This window comes from Orcinus orca, chromosome 17, assembly GCF_937001465.1.
Source record: "Orcinus orca chromosome 17, mOrcOrc1.1, whole genome shotgun sequence".
NCBI classification, from domain to species: Eukaryota; Metazoa; Chordata; class Mammalia; order Artiodactyla; family Delphinidae; genus Orcinus; species Orcinus orca.
The window spans coordinates 49,429,021-49,456,140 of record NC_064575.1 but is presented as its reverse complement, the minus strand read 5'-3'; the positions used below and the strand labels follow the sequence as shown (position 1 = coordinate 49,456,140).

Sequence of the window (27,120 nt, the reverse complement as noted above, 5' to 3'; positions counted from 1 at the left end):
ATTGTATGGTGCAGATACAGAGCATTTTCACTATCACAGAGTGTTCTATCCAGTAGCAACAGTCTAGAAACACTTCCACAGCCTTTGTGTTTTATGACATTAACATTTTAAAATAAAACAGTCTCCCTGCTCATTTTTAGTTTTATTGATGTACAAATGACAAAAAACAAACTGCACATATTTAAGATGGACATTTGATGTTCTGACATACATATGTGTCCATGAAACTATCACCATAACCGAGGTAATGAACTTACGCATTTCCCTCAGATGTTTCCTCAAGACACTTTCTAATTCATTCTTTCCTACTACTCCCTCTGCCCCCAAATAATCGTTAATCTCCTGTCAAGATAAATTAGCTTGCATTTTCTAGAATTTCACATAAATGGAATCATACAGTTGTGTTCTTTTTGGTCTGGCTTCTTTCATTCCTCATAATTATTTTGAGATTCATCCATGTTCATGTGTGTGTCAACAGTTTGTTCTTTTTTTACTGTAGAGTAGTATTTCATTATAGGGATATACCACAATTTATTTGTCTATTCACCTGCTGGAGGGATTTGAGTTGTTTCCAGTTTGAGGCTATCACAAATAAAGCAGCTATGAACATTCATGAACAAGTCTTGGTGTAGACATATGCTTTCTTTCTTTTTTTAAAAAAAAAATTTTATTTATTTATTTGGCTGCATCTGGTCTTAGTTGCGGCATGCAGGATCTTCGTTGCTGCGTGTGGGATCTTCGTTAGGGCATGTCGGATCTTTAGTTGCAGCATGCGAACTCTTACTTGCGGCATGTGGGATCTAGTTCCCTGACCAGGGATCGAACCCAGGACCCCCGCATTGGGAGTATGGAGTCTTAGCCACTGGACCACCAGGGAAGTCCCACAGACATATGCTTTCATTTTGAGTAAACATTTAGGAGTAGAACGGCTGGGTTGTATGGTAGATGTATTAATTTCTTAAACGTTCCTACCAGCAGTTTATGAGAGTTCCAGTTGCTCCACATCCTTACCAACACTTGGTAATTTTAGCCCTTCTGGTAAGTACATAGTGGTTATTTCATTGTGGTTTTATTTTGCATTTCCCTCATGACTAATGCTGTTGGATATATTTTCATATGCTTATTTTCCATTTCTATATTTTCTTTAATGGAGTGTCTGGTCAAATCTTTTGCCCATTTTTATTAGGTTGTTTGTCTCCTCACTAAGTTTGAAGAGTTCTTTATATGTTCTAAATACAAACCCTTTGTTGGATATACATTTTGCAAATATTTTTTCCCACTCTGTGGCTTGCTTCTTCATTTTAGTAACAGTACCTTTTTTTTTTTTTTTTTTTGCGGTACGTGGGCCCCTCACTGCTGTGGCCTCTCCCATTGCGGAGCACAGGCTCCGGACGCGCAGGCTCAGTGGCCATGGCTCCTGGGCCCAGCCGCTCCGCGGCATGTGGGATCTTCCCCGACCGGGGCACGAACCTGTGTCCCCTGCAACGGCAGGCGGACTCTCAACCACTGCGCCACCAGGGAAGCCCCTAATAGTGCCTTTTGAAGAACAAAAGTTTTAATTTTGATGAAGTTCAATTTATTCATTTTTAATTTTTATAGTTTGTGCTTTCTGTGTCCTCTTTTAAGGAATCTTTGCCAAACGCAGGGTCACTAAGATCTTTTCCTATGTTTCCTTCTATAATTTTTATAGTTTTCAATCTTACATTTAAGTTTAAAACTGATTTCAAGTTAATTTTTGTATGTAGTGTGAGGTAAGGGTCAAGTTCCTTTTTTTTTTTTTTTGCACATGGCAATCCAATTGTTCAGCACCATTAGTTGAAGACATTATCCTTTCCCCCATGAATTGCCTTAGTACCTTTGTTGAAAATACTTTCACCATATATGTGTGGGTCTATCTCTGGACTCTGTTCTGTTCCATTGATCTATACTCCATCTTTGCACCAATACCACACTGTCTTGATTACTGTTGCTTTATAATTGGTACTAAAAATCAGGTGGTTTAAGTCCTTTGACATTGTGCATCTTTTTCAAAAAGGGCTATTTTAGTCCTTTTCATTTCTACATATGTTTTAGAATTAGCTTGTCAATTTCTACAAAAAAAGCATGCTAAGATTATGATAGATAATACTGTGATCTATATAGATTAATTTGGAAAGGACAGACATCTTAACAGTATTAAGTCTTCTGATCCATGAATATATCTATTTAGTTAAGTCTTCTTTAATTTCCCTTAGCAATGTTTTGTAGCTTTCATTGTAACGGTTTTCACATCTTTTGTTAAATTTACCCCTAGGTGGTACATATTTTTGATGTTATTATAAATAGCATTTTAAAATGTAAATTTGTGATTTTCCATTGAGAGTATATGAAAAGGGACTTCCTTCACGGTGCAGTGGTTAAGAACCCGCCTGGCAATGTTATACAGCAGAAACTAACACAACAATGTAAAGCAATTATACTCCAATAAAGATGTTTAAAAAAAAAAAAAAGAATCCGCCTGCTAATGCAGGGGACATGGGTTCAATCCCTGGTCCGGGAAGATCCCACATGCTGTGGAACAACTAAGCCCGTGTGCCACAACTACTGAGCCTGCTCTCTAGAGCCCGCCAGCCACAACTACTGAGCCCGCGTGCCACACTACTGAAGCCCGCATGCCTAGAGCCCATGCACTGCAACTACTGAGCCAGCGTGCTGCAACTATTGAAGCCCACACACCTAGAACCCGTGCTCCACAACAGAAGCCACTGCAATGAGAAGTCCACGCACTGCAACAGATTAGCCCCCGCTCGCTGCCACTAGAGAAAGCCCGTGCATAGCAACGAAGACCCAAAGCAGCCAAAACAAAACATAAAACAAATGAATGGCAAACAAAAAAAGAGGGAAGGAGGACATACAGAGTAAAAGAGACTCAGTTTAAAAACAAAAAAAAGAAAGTAAATAAAAAATAATTGATTTTTGTATATTGACCTCGTACCCTGCATCCTTGGTAAACTCACTAATAGTTCTAGAGCTTTTCTGTAAATTCCGTTGGAGATGTTGTCTGTTAATAAAGACAGGTTTTGTTTGTTTGTTTGACTTAATCATTTTTTTTGTATAGAGTTTTCCATTTTTAATATTTAACAAATTTTTAATTTTCCATTTTTAATATTTAACAAATTTTTCCATTTTTAATATTTAACAAAACATTTTTAATATTTAAACAAAAAAATATTTTATAAACAAACCCAGCACAGGGCCAACAAAAAGGAATAAAAGCAAGAAAAACAAAAAGCCTAGGGTTGCCCCTTACTGGGTATCAGGGTCAGGCTTGCTCCCTTTCTTTTTTTTTTTTTTTTTTTTTTTGGTACACGGGCCTGTCACTGCTGTGGCCTCTCCCGTTGCAGAGCACAGGCTCCGGACACGCAGGCTCAGCGGCCATGGCTCACAGGCCCAGCCGCTCCGCGGCACGTGGGATCTTCCCGGACCGGGGCACGAACCCGTGTCCCCTGCATCGGCAGGTGGACTCTCAACCACTGCACCACCAGGGAAGCCCCTGCTCCCTTTCTTAAAGGAAGTGGGGCTTTTTGCCCTTGGACATCAGCATAGGTCCCTGTTCCTAAGCACCAGAATTGGATATGAACAGAGAAACCAGCCCTGAAATGTTTTACTTAATCATTTTGATTTTACATTTGTATTTGTTTTCTCTTATGCTGAAAGTATAGGTACAAAGTGACATTAACATTATATATATTTATTGTATCATATATTTATATGTGTATATGTATAATTTCAAAATAAGAAAACAATTCTACTATTAATGCTAATACTACTGGAAACAGTTAAAGCTCTTTTGTTTTTCGGATATATGCCACTTGGAATGTAAAGTCAACATATTCCCTGCCTGTCACTTACGATAATTCTCTGGGTGATTATGCTAACAACCTCATATACAGTTAGGCTCATTTGCTTCAATTTGTTCTGCAGACAATTCTCCAACACCAATTGGGAGCCCTGTAATTTAATTCAATTCTGACACTACTACCCAGAGTTAACATCCAGTCTCACAAGGTAAAGTGTAAGGTCCCCAGTAAGACTGTCCTTACTTCAGATACCAGCCTCCAGTGGGGTCCCCAGGCCACCTTCACTTCTGCACAGCCACCTACAATTTTGGGGTCTCCCACAACTCACTCCTTTCAATAATTTATTAGAATCACTCACAGAACACAGGAGAGTGCTATATTTACAATGACCTTTTAATAAAGATGCTTTTAACTCTTCCTTTCCAATCTAGGTTTCATTTCTTACTTTCTTTTTTTCTTCCTTATTACAATGGCCAGAACCTTACAGTCCATGCTAAATAGAAGTGGTGAGAGTGGGTATCCTGTTTTGTTCCTCATCTTATAAGGAAAGCATTCAATCTTTCATCATTAAGTATGATGTAAGCTGATAGTTTTTTCATTGATGCACTTTATCAGATTGAGGCAGTTCTCTTCATTCCTAGTCTGCTGAGAGACTTTTTTTTTTTTAATAGTAAATGAATGTCAGGTCTTGTCCAGTGCTCTTTCTGTATCTATTGACTTGGATCATATAGTTTCTGCTTTTTAGTATGTTAATGTTTTAAATTTCATTTGCATGTTAAATCATCCTTGAATTCCTGGGATAAATCCCACTTGTTCATGAGGTATTATCCTTTTTATATATTGTGGAATTTCATTGCTAAAAATAATTAAAGATCTTTGGCATGTATTTCATGAGGGATATTTGTGTGGTTTTCTCTCTTTTTTTGGCTGCACCATGCTGCATGCTGGATCTTAGTTCCCTGACCAGGGATCGAACCAGTGCCCCCTGCAATGGAAGCATGGGGTCTTAACCACTGGACCGCCAGGGAAGTCCCTGGTTTTCTTTTCTTGTAATGCCTTTTTCTGGATTTGGTATTTGGATAATGCTGGCCTTATAGAATAAGTTGAAAAATGCTCCTTCCTCTACTGTTTTCTGGAAGAATTTGTATAAAATTGGTATTTGTTCTTCCTCAAATGGTAGAATTTGGTAGAATTTACCAGTTAAGCCAACTAGCCCTGGAGATGTCTTTGTGGGAAGGTTTACAAGTACAAGTTCAATTTCTTTTAATAGATAGAGGCCTATTCAGATTATTTATTTCTTCTTGAGTTAATTTTAGGAGTTTGTGAATCCAACAACACATAGAAAACATCATACACCATGACCAAGTTGGCTTCATCTCAGGATCACAAGGATGTTTCAACATATGCAAACCAATCAGTGTGATACACCACATCCACAAAAGAAGACAAAAACCACATGATATCTCAACAGATGCAGAAAAAGCATTTGATAAAATTCAATATCCATTCATGATAAAAACTCTTACCAAAGTGGGTATAGAGGGAACATATCTCAACAGAATAAAAGCTATTTATGACTAACCCACAGTCAACATAATACTCAATGGTGACAAGCTGAAAGCCTTCCTGTTAAAATCTGGAACATGATAAGGATGCCCATTCTCATCACTTCTATGTAACACAGTACTGGAAGCCCTAGCCACAGCAATCATATAAGAAAAAGAAATAAAAGGTATCCAAATTGGAAGGGAAGAGGTAAAATTCTCATTATATGCAGATGACATGATACTATATACAGAAAACCCTAAAAATTCCACACAAAAGCTACTAAAACTGATAAACAAATTCAGCAAGGTAGTAGGATACAAGATTAACATACAGAAATCGGTTGCATTTCTTTACACTAACAATGACATATCAGAAAGTGAAAGTAAAGAGCAATCCCTTGGGGACTTCCCTGGTGGTGCAGCGGATAAGACTCCATGCTCCCAGTGCAGGGGGCCCGGGTTCGATCTCTGGTCAGGGAACTAGATCCAACATGCATGCCACAACTAAGGAGTCAGCGAGCCGCAACTAAAGAGCCCATATGCTGCAACTAAGGAGCTGGCAAGCCGCAACTAAGGAGCCCGCGAGCCGCAACTAAGGAGCCCGCCTGGTGCAATCAAATAAATAAATAAATATTTAAAAAAAGAAAGAAACAATCCCTTTTAAAATTACATCAAAAAAGATACAATACTTAGAATAAACCTGACCAAGGAGGTGAAAGATTTATAGGCTGAGAACTATAAAACATTGATAAAGGAAACTGAAGATGATTTAAAAAAATGGGGACTTCCCTGGTGGTCCAGTGGTTAAGACTTCATGCTCCCAGTGCAGGGGGCACGGGTTTGATACCTGGTCGGGGAACTAAGATCCCATATGCCACACAGTGTGGCAAATAAATAAATAAATAAATAAATAAATGGAAAATATCCCATGCTCTTGGATTAGAAAAATTAGTATTGTTAAAATGGCCATACTTGCCAAAGCAATCTACATGTTTAATGTGATCCCTATCAAACTACCCGTGACATTTTTCACAGAACTAGAACAAATAATCCTAAAATTTATATACAACCGTAAAAGACCCAGAATTGCCACAGCAATCCCGAGGGAAAAGAACAAAGCAGGAGGCATAACCCTCCCAGACTTCAGGCAGTACTATAAAGCTAGAGTAATCAAAAGAGCATGCTATAAAAAGAAATGAAATTGAGTTATTTGTAGTGAGGTGGATGGACCTAGAGTCTGTCATACAGAGTGAAGTCAGAAAGAGAAAAACAAATACCGTATGCTAACACATATATATGGAATCCAAAAAAAAAAAAAAGTCATGAAGAACGTAGGGGCAGGACGGGAATAAAGATGCAGACGTAGAGAATGGACTTGAGGACATGGGGAGAGGGAAGGGTAAGCTGGGACAAAGTGAGAGAGTGGCATGGACATATATACACTACCAAATGTAAAACCGATAGCTAGTGGGAAGCAGCCGCATAGCACAGGGTACTTGGTGCTTTGTGACCCCCCAGAGGGGTGGGATAGGGAGGGTGGGAGGGAGGGAGATGCAAGAGGGAAGAGATATGGGGATATATGTATATGTATAGCTGATTCACTTTGTTATAAAGCAGAAACTAACACACCATTGTAAAGCAATCATACTCCAATAAAGGTGTTTAAAAAAAAAAAAGAGCATGCTATTGGCACAAAAACAGACATTTGGATCAATGAAATAGAATAGAGAGCCCAGAAATAAACCCCCACATCTATGGTCAATTAATTTTCAACAAAGGAGGCAAGAATATAGAATGGGGAAAAAGTCTCTTCAGCAAGTGGTGTTGGGAAAGCTGGACAGCTGCATGTAAATCAATGAAGTTAGAACACACCCTCACACCATACACAAAAATAAACTCAAAATGGCTTAAAGACTTAAATATAAGACAAGACACCATAAAACTCCTAGAAGAGTACATAGACAAAACATTCTCTGACATAATCGTACCAATGGTCAGTCTCCCAAGGCAATAGAAATAAAAGCAAAAAGACCCAAATGGGACCTAATCAAACATAAGCTTTTGCACAGCAAAGGAAATCATAAAGAAAACAAAAAAACAACCTATCGACTGGGAGAAAATATTTGCAAATGATGTGACCAACAAGGGCTTCTAAAATATACAAACAGCTCATACAACTCAATAATAAGAAAACAAACAACCCAATCAGAAAGTGGGCAGAAGACAGAAATAGACATTTCTCCAAAGAAGATATACAGATGGCCAACAGGCACATGAAAATATGGTCAACATCACTAATTATTAGAGAAATGCAAACCAAATCACAGTGAGGTACCACCTCACACTGGTCAGAATGGCCACCATTAAAAAGTCTACGAATAAAATGCTGGAAAGGTTGAAAAGGAAACCCTCCTATACTGTTCGTAGGAACATAAATTGGTGCAGCCACTATGGAGAACAGTACGGAGGCTCCTCAGAAAACTAAAACTAGAGTTGCCATATGATCCAGCAACCCCACTCCTGAGCATATATACAAAAAAACTGTAATTCAAAGAGATACATGTACCCTTGTATTCATAGCAGCACTATTTACAATAGCCAAGACATGGAAAAAAGTGTCCATCGACAGATGAATGGATAAAGAAGACACGGTACTCATTTCCAATGGCATGTTACTTAGCCATAAAAAAGAATGAAATAATGCCATTTGAAATTACATGGATGGACCTAGAGATTACCATACTAAGTGAAGTAAGTCAGAAAGAGAAAGACAAATACCATATGGTATCACTTATATGTGGAATCTAAAATATGACACAAATGAACTTATCTATGAAATGGAAACAGACTCACAGACACAGAGAACAGACTTGTGGTTGCCAAGGGGGAGGGAGGGTTGGAGAAGGGTGGATTGGGAGTTTGGGATTAGCAGATGCAAACTATTATATATAGAATGGATAAACAACAAGGTCCTATTGTATAGCACAGGGAACTATATTCAGTATCCTGTAATAAACCATAATGGAAAAGAAAAAACAATTAGTAGTTTGGGTCTTTCAAGGAATTTGTCTATTTAATCTAAGTTGCTGAAGTTATTGGCATAAATTTGTTTATCATTTTCCCTTATTATCCTTCCAATGTTTATAGGATCTGCAGTGATGTCCACTCTCTCATTCCTGATATCGGTCATTTGTGTCTTCTCTGTTTTTTCCCCCCTGACCAGTGCGGCTAGAGATTCATAAATTTTACTAATTTCAAAAAACCACTTTTTGATTTTACCAGTTTTCTCTGTTGGTTTCCTATTATCTATTTCTTTAATTTCAGCTCAGATATATACTTCCTTTCTTTGAATGTCTACTAACTTTGTGAAAAAGTGTTAACCTCACTATTCACTAAATCATTCAATAAATATTCTCTGAACATCTACCATGGGCCAGGCAATGGAATCAGCAGCGGGCAAAAGTACAGACCTTTCCTTCATGGAGCTTATAGGAGTCACTTATATATAATCTCTTATAATGGAACAGATTGTTCATTAATCAAATAACACCAACAAACATACATTTATAAGTTGGACATACATAATTTTATGAAGAAACGGTAACTAAAGACATGATAATAAATAAAGCAATGAGAAAAAGTTTTCTCCTAGTAAATTAACAAAAAGTTTTAAAATCAGGCAATTTGGGCTTCCCGGGTGGCGCAGTGGTTAAGAATCCACCTGCCAATGCAGGAGACACACGTTGGAGCCTTGGTCCGGGAAGATCCCACATGCCGCGGAGCAACTAAGCCCGTGCCTCACAACTACTGAGCGTGTGCTCTAGAGCCTTCGAGCCACAGCTACTGAAGCCTGCGTGCCTACAGCCCCGTGCTCTGCAACAAGAGAAGCCACTGCAATGAGAAGCCCGCACACTGCAACGAAGAGTAGCCCCCGCTCACTGCAACTAGAGAAAGCCTGCACACAACAACAAAGACCCGACGCCACCAAAAATAAATAAATAAATAAATTTATTTTAAAAAATCAGGCAATTTTATGGTATAGTATAAAAAAATGGTACAAAGTTTTTGGAAAATAATTTTGTAATATACATCAAAAGCCTTAAAAATGTTAATAGCCTTTGACTCAATAAATTTCCTTTCATGTTTTGTTCCTAAGAAAATGATCAGAAATGCAAAGATTTATATGCAAGAACATTTATCACAATACAATTTAAACAGCCAAAAAAGTGCTGAACAAACTGTGATACATACATATGATAGGATATTACGCGGACATTAAAATGCTTTTGATAAAGTTTAAATGACATGTGAAAATGCTCATGATTTAATGTTATACTCTATGATCTCAACTCTATAAAAATATATACATAAGCATTAAAAAGAAAGACCAAGAGAAATGTAGCAAATCAGTATTAACAATGGTTATTGCTGGGTGATAAGATTACAGATCATTTCATTTTATACAATTTCATTTCTATACTATCCAGTTTTCTACAATGAGTCTATATTACTTTTGCAATTAGAAAAGGTGTTAAAAATAAATATACGCATACATAATTGTGAGACTAGTTGCCATGGAAAATGGCAGAAATAAAATAGAAAAAAGAACGGTGTGGGAGGTGCCCAGTAATTTGGAGAAGAAAATAATCAGGGAACATTGCTAGGAACAATATTTATAGCTTCTGATGTCTATACCTGACACACAAGATATAGGCAAACAAACAAAGCCTGTTTGGGAGCTCAGCATAGGGGAGTGACCATGAGCTCCTAGGGATCGCTGGAATTTGGGGAGATAGGAAGCGAATGTATGACTGTGGAGAGGGCAAGCTGTATGCACTATGGACCATAACACCTGCCTCACTATCTCTCACTCTAATCTAGTCATGTGGACTTTCTTGCTGTCCCTCAACACTGCCAGGCATCACAGTTTCTGCCTCAGGGCCTTTGCACCAGTGCTGTTTCCTCTGCTTCAAAAGTTTCCTCCTTCCCTCACCTGCTTCAAGTTTTTGACCAAATGTCACTTTCTTGTTGAGACTTGTAATCCTCTGTTACCCTGCTCCAATAGAATGTACGCTCCATAAGTACAAGAGGTTCTTGGTCTGTTTTATTTACCACTGCATTCCCAGTATCTACAAATGTATCTGGCACATAGTAGGCGATCGACAGGTATTTGTTGAATAAATAAATGGTTACTGGTATTACTCTTAATGGAGTGTTTTGTGAAAGTTTAGATGTGTAAACACTGCCCACTAAGAACCAACAAGGAGTCACTAAGAACAGAAGACAGCTCGTGAACCCTCCGTGATGCTTCTGGCCAGGCTGTTTAAACACTTCCCTCCAGGAGGATCTCAGCTCAGACATTCGGCCAGTTATGAACTCAACCAATGACTCTTTCATCCAGCACACATTTCTCCATCCGGTCTATGGGGCGTGGGGATGTCTTTAGCAAATTGATGGAATGTCTGTTAGAGTCTAGATAGTTGCTTCCACATTTTCCATGCCTGGCTAGTCTACTAAATGAAATAAAATTATTCGGATATGACTCATTCTTAGTGAACAGGAAAATGTGAGAAGCTTAATTTGTCCTGTTGGTCTCAAAGTGCAAGGAAGTAGTGATCAGGTCAGTGTAAGGAATCACTTTCTAAGAGTCAGAGCTGTACAAAGTGAAATGCACTGCAGGGGGTGTAGTGAGTGTCCTGTCAGTAGGGGTATTCAAGTGGAGGCTGGATGATGACACAGTGAGGATATTGTAGGATGGGTGGTTGGGCTAGAAGCAGGTTGAACTTGAAGGTCTCTTTCAACTGAGTCTTTTTTTTAAAGAAAGCACATTTATTTTCTTTTCCATTATCATTTATCACAGGATATTGAATATAGTTCCCTGTGCTATACAGTAGGTCCTTGTTGTTTATCCATTCTATATATAATAGTTTGCATCTGCTAATCCCAAACTCTCAATCCACCCTTCCCCAAGCCTCCCTCCCCCTTGGCAACCATAAGTCTGTTCTCTATGTCTGTGAGTCTGTTTCCATTTCGTAGGTAAATTCATTTGTGTCATATTTTAGATTCCACATATAAGTGATACCATATGGCATTTGTCTTTCTCTTTCTGACTTACTTCACTTAGTATGATAATCTCTAGGTCCTTCCATGTAACTGCAAATGACATTATTTCATTATTTTTTATGGCTAAGTAATACTCCATTGTATAAATGTACCACATCTTCTTTATCCATTCATCTGTCAGTGGACATTTAGGTTGTTTCCGTGTCTTGCCTATTGTGAATAGTGCTGCTATGAACATAGGGGTCACTTTTTTTTTTTTTTTTTGCGGTACGCGGGCCTCTCACCGTTGCGGCCTCTCCCGTTGCGGAGCACAGGCTCCGGACGCGCAGGCTCAGCGGCCATGGCTCACGGGCCCAGCCGCTCCGCGGCACGTGGGATCCTCCCGGACCGGGGCACGAACCCGTGTCCCCTGCATCGGCAGGCGGACTCTCAACCACTGCGCCGCCAGGGAAGCCCAGGGGTAACTTTTTAAATTATAGTTTTGTTTGGATATATGCCCAGGAGTGGGATTGCTGGATCATTTGGCGACTCTATTTTTACCAACTGAGAGTCTTTGATTCAAGGAAACAGGTCTTACGAAAGCAAGTGGCATATTGCAGGCTGTAAGAAGATACTGGGGCTCAGCAGGCTAACAGCAAGCTGGCCAGGAAACCCAGAGACTGATACATTCTAGTTCGTCTATTGCTGATGCAGTAAAAAATTATTTCCTGTGTCTGTGTTTCATTTTTTTTTAACATCTGTATTGGGGTATAATTGCTTTACAATGGTGTGTTAGTTTCTGCTTTATAACAAAGTGAATCAGTTATACATATACATATGTTCCCATATCTCTTCCCTCTTGCGTCTCCCTCCCTCCCACCCTCCCTACCCCACCCCTCCAGGCGGACTCTGTGTTTCATTTTTAATGCAAGTATTAATATTCATTTGGTACTTTGTGAAAGCACTCCTATTTGAAAAATAAGGATAGAAATGTCAACCAAGTTATCAATGGAGCCCGAAAAATAATGATCTCAAAGCCAGTAAGTAATAAACAGGAAGATGCAAAATGCGACGTCAACAACTGCCCTTACTCAACATTACAGGTGTTAGATGATTAAGCATTAGACATGAAACCCACAGTCTCCTTGATACCAAAGACACAAATCCCTGTCTCCTGAAAAGACCCTGAGCATCTGAGAATGCTCTCGTGCCAGTTCAGGAGTAACGGTTTCTATGGACCTGTAAAAATCTTGTCCCCATAATATTCAGCAATTCCACTTCTAAGTATATGCCCAAGAGCTGAAAGCAGGGACTTGAACAGATACGTGTACACCCATGCTCATAGCAGCATTATTCATAATAACCAAGAGGTGGAAGCAACACAAGAGGATGAATAAACAAAATGTGGTGTATACATACATGGAATATTATTCAGCCTTAAAGAGGAAGGAAATTATGACACATGCTACATCATGGATGAAACTTGAGGACATTATGCTAAGTGAAATAAGCCAATCACAGAGGGACAAATATTGTATGATCCCACCTGCATGAGGTACCTAGAGTAGCCAAATTCATAGAGACAGAAAGTAGAATGGTGGTTGCCAGGGGTGGTGGGGAAGAAAGGGGAGGGGGGAATTATTATTTAATGGGTACAGAGGTTCAGTTTAGGGAGATGAAAAAGCTCTGCAGCTGGACAGTGGTGATAGTTGTACAACAGCATGAATGTACTTAATGCCACTGAACTGCACACTTAAAAATGGTTACAATGGAAAATTTTATATTATGTATAGTTTACCACAGTAAAAAAAAAAAAAGTCTTGCCAATATTTTGCAAATTGATGGTACCTGCATATTTCTACCCTTCTCCCCTCTAGAAAACATTCAGATGGATTTGTATGGGATGCTTTAGGGTAAAGAACTGAACACTACTTACATATTTTAATTATATGATTTGTTCAGGAACATAAAGCTCTATTATGTACATTTCGGCTTAATCATAAATTAATCATGCTGGTATATTACATTGACAAGTCTATATTTTTTAGACAATAATTGCACACTTACTAGTTGGATTCGCTTTCAAATATACTTTTGGTTAAAAATAGAGACTCAGGGGCTTCCCTGGTGGTGCAGTGGTTAAGAATCCACCTGCCAATGGAGGGGACACGGGTTCAAGCCCTGGTCCGGGAAGATCCCACATGCCACGGAGCAACGAAGCCCGTGCGCCACAACTACTGAGCCTGTGCTCTAGAGCCCGTGAGCCACAACTACTGAGCCCGCGTGCCTAGAGCCCGTGCTCTGCAACAAGCAAAGCCACTGCAATGAGAAGCCCGTGCACCGCAACAAAGAGTAGCCCCCGCTCACGGCAACTAAAGAAAGCCTGCGCGCAGCAGCGAAGACCCAAGGAAGCCATAAATAAATAAATAAATTTATAAAAAAAAATAGAGACTCAAATTTAAGGAACTGAGTTTCTTTTACTTCATTTTCTGCAAGTTGATGAGGAACGGGAAGAACCTGTTTTAAATCTCTCACCATCACAGCAGCAGCCAGGCTCTGACTTGGCGGGAAGCTGATGTGATACCTCATTAATTAAAAACAGGATCCCTGCCTTGATTCTGAGCTTTCACCTCCATCTTGTGTTTCTGTCCTCTTAACTGGTCGCTATTTCTCAGTTTGTGTTCCTGTTTTTGTCAGAGATCTGGAGCATTCCCAAGTGTCTTGGTTCTTACAGCTGAACTGCCTTATTCCCTGCTCTCACAGCCTTCCAAGTCCTCCGGGGGGGGGGATTCTATTCTCTTGCCAGTCCCCTCCCCAGGTCTGGCTCCCTGCCGCGCCCCCAAGCATAGCAGGAAGGGGACCCTTCTAGGGGACTCATCTCCCGGAGGCTGATTGCCCAGCACTCTTCTCTGCCCACACATTGGTGGGGGGCCCACTTCTGGGTCTTGACTCCAACAGGGCCCAGAGACAGCTGAACTGCCAGGCTCCGTGCCTAGCCGGTGAGACCTCACAGCTGGACCAGTCCCTCCCCTGACTTTCAGCTAGAACTCCTCTCCCAGGTCCCCTGCACAGCACCATCTACTTCTAGGGTCTCCCTGTTTGTACTGTCCTGGGGCTTGTCATTCTCCACATCCCGTGAGATTCGGGATAGGTGCCATGTTGATGGTGAGGCTCTGGGAACAGGGGCCGGCGGTGAGGTCAGGTGACCTTCCCAGCGAGGGAAGGAGGGAGGCGGTGAGGTCAGGTGACCTTCCCAGCCAGGGAAGGAGTGCTACAGAGGCAGGAAGGAGACTGGAGAGGATACATGTGTCCCTCCAGGCCTCGTCCCAGGGCGGCAGCCGCATCCCCACCTCTTCTCGTCCAGCTGGCCTCCTCCTTCCCTTAACTCCTACCATGAGTCTTGTCTGTGTCGCCCTGGGAGACTTTGGTCATATAACGCCTTGCAGGTGACTGAGCTGCTCTGTGTGGCTTGTGTTCCCAAGCAGCCTCCAGCAGAAGTCTTGAAGTTTGAATTTTTTAGGCGCTATTAAACTTACCCCAGGCACGTGGTATATTCTCAGTAGATCCCAATTTAAAGTCTTTTTGAAGCCAGTGTCATCCCTTCAAGAATTTGCTTGGCACCAGGCCACGTGCTAAACGGTTTAGATGAATTCTCTCATTGAGCCTTCAAGACAACACCATGGAGGAGGCGGTATTATCTCCCCCATTACAGCTGAGGCAACTGAGGCATAACCTGCCCAAGATCAGCCAGCAAGGGCTTCCCTGGTGGCGCAGTGGTTAAGAGTCCGCCTGCCGATGCAGGGGACGCGGGTTCGTGTCCCGGTCCGGGAAGATCCCACGTGCTGCGGAGCGGCTGGGCCCGCGAGCCGTGGCCTCTGAGCCTGCGCGTCCGGAGCCTGTGCTCCGCAGCGGGAGAGGCCACAACAGTGAGAGGCCCGCAAACCACAAAAAAAGGATCATCCAGCAAAAATGCAGATGAACTGGGATTTGAACTGCCCTGGGCGGCATGTGGCCTCCCCTTTGATGGACAGAACTGACTCATCAGCCCAGCAGCCACAACTCCCCGAATGCTACCCCAGCCCAGGCCGCTGGCTCACAGCTCATAATATTCAGAAGGAAGGAAGACTAGGAACAGAACAGTCCATTCACTCTTTCTCTTATTCGGTCCATAAGCAACCGTAGGCCAGTTGTGGAGATGGGTCTGCCTGGCTGACATGTTGCACATCTTTCCTCCTCCTGGCCACCTACATCTCACTCTTCTTTACCTGGTGAAGGATGGCTCTGCCTTCGACTCAGCCGAGATATCTCCTCCAGGAAGGACCTGGCCTTGTTCACTGCTATTGGCATGTGGTTTGGGGTCCAGAAATGTATGTTTTGACTTCCTGTGCCCCTTACAGTTTTATCGTAGACCCCTGCCTCTAGCTCTGGTGCTTATAAACTGTTGATACGCAGGGAGGGACTGAAAAGCAAGCTGATGTTTCAGGAGTTTTGCGGGGGATGCTTTTTAAAAACTATGCAGGCATATCCTGCTTTACATAATAGACGTAGTTAGAAAGGCTGTGGGTACATGAACTTTTTATGAATTGAAATCCTGTTTTCTCACTGACGGACGTTTCAGAGGTGACTTTATTCTAAATTGCTATTAAATGTCACTTTTTAAACGTGCTGGGCCCCAATACTTTAAAAACAAACTTTCTCAAGTGAACCTTTCTATAGGGTGATAATTATCCACACACAATCCCTTACGTGCTCTGACATATCTTTACATTTAAAAGAATGTTTCTGGAATCCTTTTACAAAACGAACGACCACCGTCAGTTTATAAATTGTTATAGTCAGATTTGGGGAGCTCAAATTAATTCTGATGTGGATGCATATAGTTAAAATAGAACTAAATAGCTCAAACAAACACTGAGCAGTTCTTTGCAAAATGCCCTCCACCAACTCCTCCCCCACCCAGGGGCAACCACAGTCTCTGAGCCTTTTGGCTCAGAGATTTCCCTTTACTTGTGTGGAGTCAGAGCTGCAGCCCACAAGCCACAAAGCTGCAGTGAAAGTATTTCTTAAGCCCTGTTAACACTGGTGGGCACAGGCAGGCTGAGCCAGCATGAAGTAAGATGGTCTGATTGTCAGCACGCTCTGTAGATGCTGGAGGAACACTCCGACATGTGGTCTCCGATCAAAGATACATACTGTTGTCAGATGCTGTGAAGGGTGACACTGAGATAGAGTGGGCTACGGTCTTAGGACAAGTTAAGAAAGGCCTGACAAAGGAGGAATAGGGCAGAAGGTAAAAGGCCCCCTAACCCCAGCACATAATCCTGTGCTTGGAAGATTTCCTCAGCCACAGTGCTTATAGCAGTAGCATCAAAAAATATGTGTGTATGTGTGTCACTTACTTGTGCATGTTTTCTTATCCGGGTTAAGAGCAAATCCTTTAGGGCACCGGCAAAAGTAGGAGGTGTCGGTGTTTACACACTCATGTTCACATCCGTGGTTTTCTGAGGCACAGTAGTCCACAGCTGTAAAGATTAAAACACAGAGTTTAAGTAGAAACACAAACAGAGGTAAAGGGCATTGTAGAATGGAAACATACTTATAACAAATATAAGTAAGGATTAATACTTTTGCCCCCAGAAAAGGATGGATAAATAAATATGAATCTAAAATCTCCCTTCTGAAAAAAAAAAATCAGGAGTCTGGATCAGACAATTCATATCAGAAGATCCTAAAGAACTTACAGGACTTCCCTGGTGGCTCAGTGGTTAAGAATCCGCCTGCCAGAACTATTTACAATAGCCAGGACATGGAAGCAACCTAAGTGTCCATCGACAGATGAATGGATAAAGAAGATGTGGCTCATATATACAATGGAATATTACTCAGCCATGAAAAGAAACGAAATTGAGCTATTTGTAGCGAGGTGGATGGACCCAGAGTCTGTCATACAGAGTGAAGTATGTCAGAAAGAGGAAAACAAATACCGTATGCTAACACATATATATGGAATCTAAAAAAAAAAAAAGGTTCTGAAGAACCTAGGGGCAGGACAGGAATAAAGACGCAGGTGTAGAGAATGGACTTGAGGACAGGGGAGGGAGAAGGGGAAGCTGGGATGAAGTGAGAGAGTGGCAATGACATATATACACTACCAAATGTAAAAGAGATAGCTAGTGGGAAGCACCCACATAGCACAGGGAGATCAGCTCGGTGCTTTGTGACCACCTGGAGGGGTGGGATAGGGAGGGTGGGCGGGAGACACAAGAGGGAGGGAATATGGGGATATATGTATACATATAGTTGATTCACTTTGTTATACAGCAGAAACTAACACAACAATGAAAAGCAATTATACTCCAATAAAGATGTTAAAAAAAAAAAGAATCTGCCTGCCAATGCAGGGCACACGGGTCCAAACCCTGGTCCGGGAAGATCACACGTGTTGCGAAGCAACTAAGCCCGTGTGCCACAAATATTGAGCCTGCACTTTAGAGCCCACAAGCCACAACTACTGAGCCCGTGTGCCACAACTACTGAAGCCCGTGCACCTAGAGCCTGTGTTCCACAACAAGAGAAGCAACCACAATGAGAATCCCACGCACCGAAACGAAGAGTAGCCCCCGCTCGCTGCAACTAGAGAAATCCCGCGTGCAGCAATGAAGACCCAATGCAGCCAAAAATAAATAAATTAATTAATTAATTTAAAAAAAATCCAATGGTGGCAAGGGAGCATGGAAACAGAGTCCGATCATTAATAGTGGGTGGCATTATGAACTGATAAAAATTCTTCTGGAAGGACATTTGACAATGTTCACTCTGGAAATGGGGCCCCAAGAAATAGTTGAAAAAAAGGAGGAAATTAACTATACAGAATAAGCTATTTACAGCAGCATTATTTACAGTGACCAAAAAATTAGGAAAATAAGATGAACATTTAATAAGGATAAATGGTTTAGTAAGTTACGAGAAAATGTGCTGGCCTACTTCTCATTAATCCTACGAATATTCTCCGAGCACCTACTCTGGGCCTGGCCCTATTTTAGGTGCTAAGGATGGAACAAATAACAAAACAGACAAAAACCCCAGTCCTAGAGAAGCTTCCATTTGGATGGTGGTGGTAGATAAAAAAGAAAACAAACAAGGAAAGAACACAGTCTCTTAGAAGGTGGAGAGTGTTCTGGAGAAAAATAAAATGGCACAAAGGAACAGAGACTGTGGCAGGGTGGGTGAGAGTGAGGGTATGATGTAATAGCAGTGGTCAGGAAGGTGGCAGTTGGGCAGAGTCTTGCATGAGGTATGGGCCCTTGCATGAGGTATGGTGGATATCTGGGAGGGAGCGTCCCGGGCAAAGGGAACAACAGCAGGTGCAAAGGCCCAGAGGTGGGAATATGCCTGGTGAGCTGGAGAATCAGCAAAGATTCCAGAGTGGCTGGAGCAGAGAGGGGTGAGAGGTGAGAACAAGTGCAGATCAGGAGGGACCGTAGGGCCACTGCCAGGACTTTGGCTTTTACTCTGAGTGATTAGGGAGTCTCTGGAGGGTTCTGAACAAAGGAATCAAGAATAGACCATAGCAGGCAAATGTGACAGTAGAAAACCAGCTAGGAGGCTAGTACAATAATCAGTGAGGAACTGGAGGGGCGGGGGGAGGTAAACCAGAACAATGCAGGAAGGAGGTGGGGCGGAGAGAGAGGGGTGGTCCTCTGGGTTGAGGTGTGTCCCCCTAAAAAGATACCTGTGAATGTGAACTTATTTGGAAATAGGGTCTTTGCAAATACAATCAAGGTAAGATGAGGTCATTAGTCTGGGGCCTAATCCAATATGACTGGTGTCCTTATAGGAAGAGAAGAATGCCACGTGAAGACAGATGGGAGTGATGCAGCTGTAAGCTGAGGAGTGCCGGGGACCAACACCCACCGTCAGAAGCAAGGAAGGGTTCTCCCCTACAAGGTCCAGAGGGGGCATGGTCCTGCCAGCACTTTGATGTCAGACTTCCAGCCCCCAGAGCTAGGAGGCAATACATTTCTGTTGTTTTCAGTCACCTGGTTTGTGATTCTTTGTTGTGGCAGCCCTAGAGAACTGTCAATAACACACCAGGTTGAAAGTGGGGTCAGTAAGATTCCTGTCGGATTAGAGGTGAGGTGAGGGAAAAAGGGAGGGATTAAGGCGGACTCAGGGATGGGGAAGGTGTAGGTTTTGCAGGGAACTCTCAGGAGTTCCATTTGGGGCAGTAGGTAGTTATTAACATTATAATTCTAACATAACTATAAATAGGAAGACAATTACGAGTTGGTGAAAGAAGAAGATCTGAAAGTTGTATATTTACAGTGATTATATCCAGGTAAAATATGGCTCTAAGGCAGAACCTGAAAATTAGAAATAAAAATGCTTGCTGTGTAGGCAAGGTAGTAGGATTAAGGATGATATTTTTTTTCCTTAAAAAATGTTTCCCTCTATATAATGATTTAGGATATCTGAATATCAAAACTTTGTAAATAATAACAAGGAAATGGAACCTGCAAATCAATACACATGCACAATTTAAAAGAGCAAAACCACGCATTGAGAAGATATTACATACTTAACACAGTAATCAAAAGATGCGAGGGGAAAAGCTAAAGATTTTTAAAGGGTAATGACATGTGTTGTTTATTCTTTAGCTCCCAAGCTTCATTAAGTTTCTGTTAAGTTATTGATTTTTTGTAGCTTCACTCCCTAAAGAGTTCTAACAGCACCTCATATTTGTGATTTTAATATGCAAGCAATTCTGGTGGGAACAGTGCATTCATACAGTCTTAGGATCTGAACATCGTGGACATTAGCCAGTTCCTGGAGTTGAGTCAAAATATAAATTTTGAGCTAGCACCAGATCCTTCTAAAAGTTAATGTCTCATCTTTTAAGAACCAATGTATCAGGACTTCCTTGGTGGTCCAGTGGTTAAGAGTCCACGCTCCCAGTGCAGGTGGCCTGGGCTCGATCCCTGGCCGGGGAGCTAGATCCCACATGCTGCAACTAAGAACCCACATGCCGCAACTAAAAGATCCCACATGGGGCAACGAAGATCCGGCACATGGCAATGAAGATCCCACATGCTGCAACTCAGACCCAGCGCAGCCAAATAAATAAATATTAAAAAAAAAAAAATTACTGTATCATTAAACAAATAACTGGAGACACTGAGGGCACAGATAAAGGATACCAAGCACTGGCACGTGCCCCAGGCCACATGTCACAGGAGTGGGCCTTGCTGTAGCCCACACTAACCTGTATCAGCAGGAGACACTCCCCATCTGCAACCTCCTTGTGCTGGGCCTGAGCTGCCATCTTGCAAATCTCCCAACCCCTGATATGGGTGTCTGCTGTCAGTCAGCTGCGCCCACCTCAGGCCACCCACTCGTTAGTATCCCTTCCAAACGGAAGAGCTGCTCATCTACCTGACACAAACGTTCCACGCCCCTGACAGCACCACGATGATGAGTGGGCAGGTCACTGTACCTAAAAGGCTGAAACTCAGACTCTGCCTCTCTCTCGAACTTCCTCTTACACACCATGGGGTATAATCTCTGTGCCCAGCCCTCAGAGAGACACTGGCCCCATATTAGACTGGGGAGAGACTAGAAACTTTGCTTAGACCTAAAGTCTAAGCCACATACTCCAATCTCCCCTTTTTTCCCAGAATGCTCTAGAGCACAGTATCCAATATTGGATGACGTGTGAATAAAGTTGCACAGAAGCAGCTCTTTTAATTGACCTCCACTCAACCAACTTCCGATCAATCACTGCTTTTCATGCCCTCTGAAAATATGGGACCTGATGCCCAGAACACGCTAAATGCTCAAGGTTATTGGAACCCCTGTGCTTTCGAATACCTGTGCACTTCTCTTGTTGGCTGGGCTGCATGCTTATTCTTTCTTTCTTTCTTTCTTTTTGGCTGCGTTGGGTCTTCATTGCTGCACGCAGGCTTTCTCTAGTTGCGGCGAGCAGGGGCTACTCTTTGTTGCGGTGCGTGGGCTTCTCATTGTGGTGGCTTCTCTTGTTGTGGAGCACAGGCTCTAGGCATGCAGGCTTCAGTAGTTGTGGCACGTGGGCTCAGTAGGTGTGGCTCGCGGGCTCTAGAGTGCAGGCTCAGTAGTTGTGGTGCACGGGCTTGGTTGCTCCGTGGCATGTGGGATCTTCCTGGACCAGGGATCGAACCCACGTCCCCTGCGTTGGCAGGTGGGTTCCCAACCACTACACCACCAGGGAAGTCCCTGGGTTTCATGCTTATAAAGCAGCCCTGGAGGAACACTTGTGCTCCAGAGCACCTATATACTTTTCCTGTTGACTGACTGTACGCTTATAAAGCATCAGTTGTCTAAGTGTGGTGGTGACCCAACTGCAACAATCATCCCTTGAGAACTTCTTAGGAATGCAAACTCTCAGGCCCCACCCCAGACCTACTGAATCAGAAACTCTGTGTATGGGGTCCAAGAATATGTGTTTTAACAAGCTCTCCATGTGATTCTGATGCATGTGAACATTTAAAAACGACTGTTAAAATGAATCAAAGTTGTTTTTGTTTCCAAACTTTTATATGCCATTTGTACACATTATTGTAATTAATTGAAATACTATAAAACCCAATTAAATATAAGTAAGCATTAAAACGAATTGAATTTTAAAAAAAGAAAAAAACAAGTTGAAAGCTTTGGAAAGAATTAAGGCAATCTGCTAACCAAAATTTCTCTAGAACCAGGCATAGATGAAACACGTAAAGGACTAGGGAAAATTTCATAAAAATTTACAGATTCTGCCCTTAGACTGTTTTACAGAAATCTTCAAATTCTTTTTTTAATTAATTAATTTATTTATTTATGGCTGTGTTGGGTCTTCATTGCTGCGCGCGGGCTTTCTCTAGTTGAGGTGAGCGGGGCTACTCTTCGTAGCGGTGCACAGGTTTCTCATTGCGGTGGCTTCTCTTGTTGCAGAGCACGGGCTCTAGGGCGCGCGGGCTTCAGTAGTTGTGGCACATGGGCTCAGTAGTTGTGGCTCGTGGGCTCTAGAGCGCAGGCTCAGTAGTTGTGGTGCACGGGCTTAGTTGCTCGCGGCATGTGGGATCTTCCCAGACCAGGGCTTGAACCCGTGCCCCCTGCACTGGCAGGCGGATTCTTAACCACTGTGCCACCAGGGAAGCCCAAAGTCTTCAAATTCTTGCTCCAATTTTTAAAAAATCAAAATTGAAAACCATAGACAACACATTATGGGTATGATTTATGCAAGAAAGATCTTTTTAAATCATATTTTAAAAATGAACTTAAAATTAGTAATTTTTGGAAGAGTAATCAAAAGCAACTTTTTGTTGTTGTTGTTGTTGCGGTACGCGGGCCCCTCACCGCTGCGGCCTCTCCCGCTGTGGAGCACAGGCTCCGGACGCGCAGGCCCAGCGGTCATGGCCCACGGGCCCAGCCGCTTTGCGGCACGTGGGATCCTCCCAGACCAGGGCACGAACTCGCGTCCCCTGCACCAGCAGGCGGACTCTCAACCACTGAGCCACCAGGGAAGCCCAAAAGCAATTTTTATTATAGGTACATTCATGTGTTTGAAAGAAAGTGTAAATGCTTAAGGTAGGTTTGGAGATGCATTTTCCATGATTCTGCTCTTTAAATGAAAATTTTCATCTATTAGCCAATCTCACAGGATAAGAAGTTTTCTCCTGGACTTTGATTCTCGTGTTGGTTTTGTTTCTAGTGTGCACGGCTCTCCGGGGAACTGAAGGGAAAAGGGGAGATTGGCAAGGCAGGATTCAAGCATTCCTGGGTCCCAAGACCCTGGCCTGTAAAACCTGAAGGTGTCAAACCCCACTTTGATTTGAGGGCCACCCGCTGGCTCACTGCCAGACCTCTGGGGACAGCAGAGACGGGCATCGTGAGACACGGAAGAGCCCACTTCTGGGCACGTGAACCTAAAAGCTTTCTAAGGGTGAGAGAGCTCCAGTCCGTTCAACTCTGACATCCTTCGCTGCATGTTTTGGGTTCTTTGCATAACTTCCTTGGTTGCCAAATTGTACTTATAAAAAGAGAGGCCTAGCTAGCGGGAAGCAGCCGCATGGCACAGGGAGATCAGCTCGGTGCTTTGTGACCGCCTGGAGGGGTGGGATAGGGAGGGTGGGAGGGAGGGAGATGCAAGAGGGAAGAGATACGGGAACATATGTATATGTTTAACTGATTCACTTTGTTATAAAGCAGAAACTAACACACCATTGTAAAGCAATTATACCCCAATAAAAATGTTAAAAAAAAAAAAAATAAGGGAGGCCAAGTTTAGGGGGTGGATGTATGGAGGTGACTTATGTGTGTAACTCAGAGGACTGTTGTTCCAAGTCCTCTCCTACTTCAACGAAATCCTTCCTTGGTCATTTTGCCTGAAAATTCTACTCTCTACAACCAGAAAGATGAATTCCTTGGTTGTCGTCCTTCGGCCCTCCAGATCACAAAGTGCTAAAATCTCAGGGTCGGAAGCCAGTCTCAGCCTAACACGTGAGAAATCGCTCCTCTGTCTCCTATTTGGCGCAAGGTAATAAAGCCTAAGATTGACAGTCTCTGATTTACAATCTGGTCAGATACCAAGGTCTCCCAGCAGGGATCAGTCTGCAAAGAGGATGGCCTTAGAAGAAACAGGATATTTTACGGAGGAATGTTTGGGTTTTGAAGTGTGTTGATGACAGACTAAGAAAAACCAAATCTGTCATTTAGAGAAATGGTAGAACCAGTTTACTTGCTGAGTATATATAAGACACACTCACAGAGTCAGATTCACAAAACCTCTCTTACCCAGGGCATGACTGAATTCTTACATGTAGGAGTTCAAAACTCAGAGAAAGCTTCCTATTGATTTTGATAGCAATAAGGAAGTGTTCTGGGCTAAATTCTGTCTTCCCACCTTAAATTCATTTGTTGAAGTCCCAATCCCCAGTTGGTCAGATGGTGATTGCGTTCGGAGATATGGACCTTTAAAGGGTGATTAGGTTAAAATGAGGCCATTAGGGTGCGTCCTAATCCAATCTGACTGGTATGCTTATGAGAGGTGGAGATTTGGACACACACAGAGGCACCAGGCATGCATGGGCACAGAACAAAGACCACATGCAGAAGCAGCAAGCCAAGGAGAGAAACCTCAGAAGAAATCAACCCTGCCGACACCCTGACGTTGGACTTCCAGCCTCCAGAACTGGGAGAAACTAGATTTCTATTGACACTCGCTCTGCGGTATTTTGTTATGGCAGCCCTAGCAAACTAAGACAGGGAGAAACCCTTGTACTGGGGGGAGATCATGCTTCCAGCATGAGGAGTAAGCTGAAAATCTGACCTTTCAATACAAAGATTGATCCTCCCATCCCTTGTCGCCAACTTAAATATCAACCATTCGCTTCTCACTGAAGGTGACTGATACAGGAGAATATAGGAGGAAAGCTCTGAGGGCAGCAATAACAGCATGCTAAATCCCCATGTTATGTACCACCATCATTCTGGGTATGGACCTCAGTATGATTTTTCAAATGTACCGTATGTTTGATGCATTATTAAATGCAAGCATTCATAAGAAGACAAAAATTCATGAAGGATACAGAAATTCAGATTCAACTGTTTCTCAGTTGACCATGTATAGCACTGTTCCAAGTGCTTCCAATATATTTTTAAAAAATTTTTTATTGGACTGCAGTTGATTTGCAATGTTGTGTTAGTTTCAGGTGTACGGCAAAGTGAATCAGTTATACATAGACATATATCCACTCTTTTTCAGATTCTTTTCCCATATAGGTCATTACAGAGTATTGAGGCTTCCCATACATTAACGCATTTCACCCTCACAACAACCCTTGGAGGTAGGTATTGTTTTCCTCAGTTTACAGATGAAGCCACTGAAACAGAGAGCTCAAGAGACCTATAAAATGTGGATGACGATAGTACCTACCTCAAAGGATTGTTGCAATTATAAGTAAAAGGTTTCAAGCAGGTCCTAGGATTTAGTAACATTAAAGAACTGTAGATTATATTTTTATCACACTGCCTCCCTAATCAGATAAGGTTGAATTTGGGAGTAAAGAGATACCTTAATGCTACTCAGTTGTTCCACAACCGTTTACTGAGCAATTACTATGTGTCAGGCATTGTGCTAAATCCTGGATGGTAATGACAAGCAAATAGCATCTTAAGAATGGTAAGACATCTTTTTCTTTCTTGAATTTTATTTTATTTATATTTTTATACAGAAGGTTCTTATTAGTCATCCATTTTATACACATCAGTGTATACATGTCAATCCCCATCGCCCAATTCATCACCACCACCACCACCACCACCACCCCGCCGCTTTCCCCTCTTGGTGTCCATACGTTTGTTCTCTACATCTGTGTCTCAATTTCTGTCCTGCAAACCGATTAAGATGGTAAGACATCTTTGAAGAAAGGCAGGAAGGAGAAGCCAGGCTTTTAGCTGTGATTACCTCCAGGAAGTGAAATTGAGGAGTAATGTCTTTCAGGTTTTGATTTTATACACATCTCTACTCTGACTTTTTTTTTAATGAGCAAAAGTTGATTCTGTAATTTAAAAACCAATGAAGTGGAAAAGTTTTTTTAAAAAAAAGAAACATGAATACTTGAGATGGTGATCCCTCAGTCTCAGTCAATGATTCAAGAAAAACATTTTGCAAGTCTACTCTGTGAAAGATGAAAAGTATAGGAATTGGTTTCTTCCCCCCATGGGTTTACAATCTGCTTGGGCAGATAAGATGCAAACAGGACCAAAGCTACCCCAAAAGACAAGGCAGTCAGTAAACATCAGGAGAGCAAGTTCAGCAAAAAATTTACCCTCAAAGATAGGGCTAAATGGTCTTTGAAAAAATGTACAGTTTTGGATGGAAATTAACACAGCTTTAGTGGAAGCCGATGGATTACAAACACCATGACTCAACTAAAGCAAAACGAGGACTTCTGTTAGTCAGTAATCCACTCGATCACCTGAATGTTGAAACAAATCCAGTTCTAACCAGAGTTAAAAGAGCAGTTAGGGAAATGGGACTCTAGCACTTGAAGTTAAAGTTCCACTAACTCAAAAGTGTGGAAATGTTGGCTAAAAGGTCCTCAGTCTGGCTAAGAATTGAATTTTCATGTGGTCACAGTCATAATTCTGGGATGAGTCAAAGCACTCCCGTGGGGTCCATTCACCAGTAGCTGGTCATGGTGAATTTCTACGAAACTTCTTTTAAATGAAGAGGTTAGACTTGCTGTCCCTACTTTCTCACCCCCTCCCCCCTCCCCCTAGAAATCTGTCCTTTTACCCCACCCCTCTCGATCGTTATCAATGGCCTCCCGGTCATTTCTGTGTCCCTAAGGTCTAGCAGAGTGCCTGGTAGAGTCTGGAAATGTCTGCTGAGATGAATCGATGACTCAACTCAATGGCTTTTTCTCTAAGTTCTGTTCCATTTGGCCTCGCTGGGGCATGACACTAATATTGACCTGGCCTAGAAATTCTCTTTCCCATCGTGTTCCATGACGTCTGGTTCTCTCGTCCACCTCTCCCCAACTCCTCCATCCCCACCTTAGGCGGTTCCTTCATGGCTATCCTTCCTGCCCCACGTTTCCCTCCGGCTTCCCGCATGTGGCTGTAGCCCAAGGCTCAGGCTTCACTGTCTCCTAAGGCCACACTCCATGGCATCC

At 42.3% G+C, this 27,120-nt stretch overlaps 1 protein-coding gene across 3 annotated transcripts in view; it reads right to left on the bottom strand.

The window, feature by feature from the left end:
• Nucleotides 1-27,120, bottom strand: part of MATN2 (matrilin 2) — a 155,336-nt gene that overhangs the window by 41,053 nt on the left and 87,163 nt on the right. For all 3 annotated transcript variants that reach the window (XM_033438230.2, XM_033438232.2, XM_033438233.2), the window contains one exon: nt 16,828-16,950. In XM_033438230.2, coding sequence (XP_033294121.1) covers nt 16,828-16,950 — 123 coding nt within the window. The remainder of the gene's footprint in view (nt 1-16,827; nt 16,951-27,120) is intronic.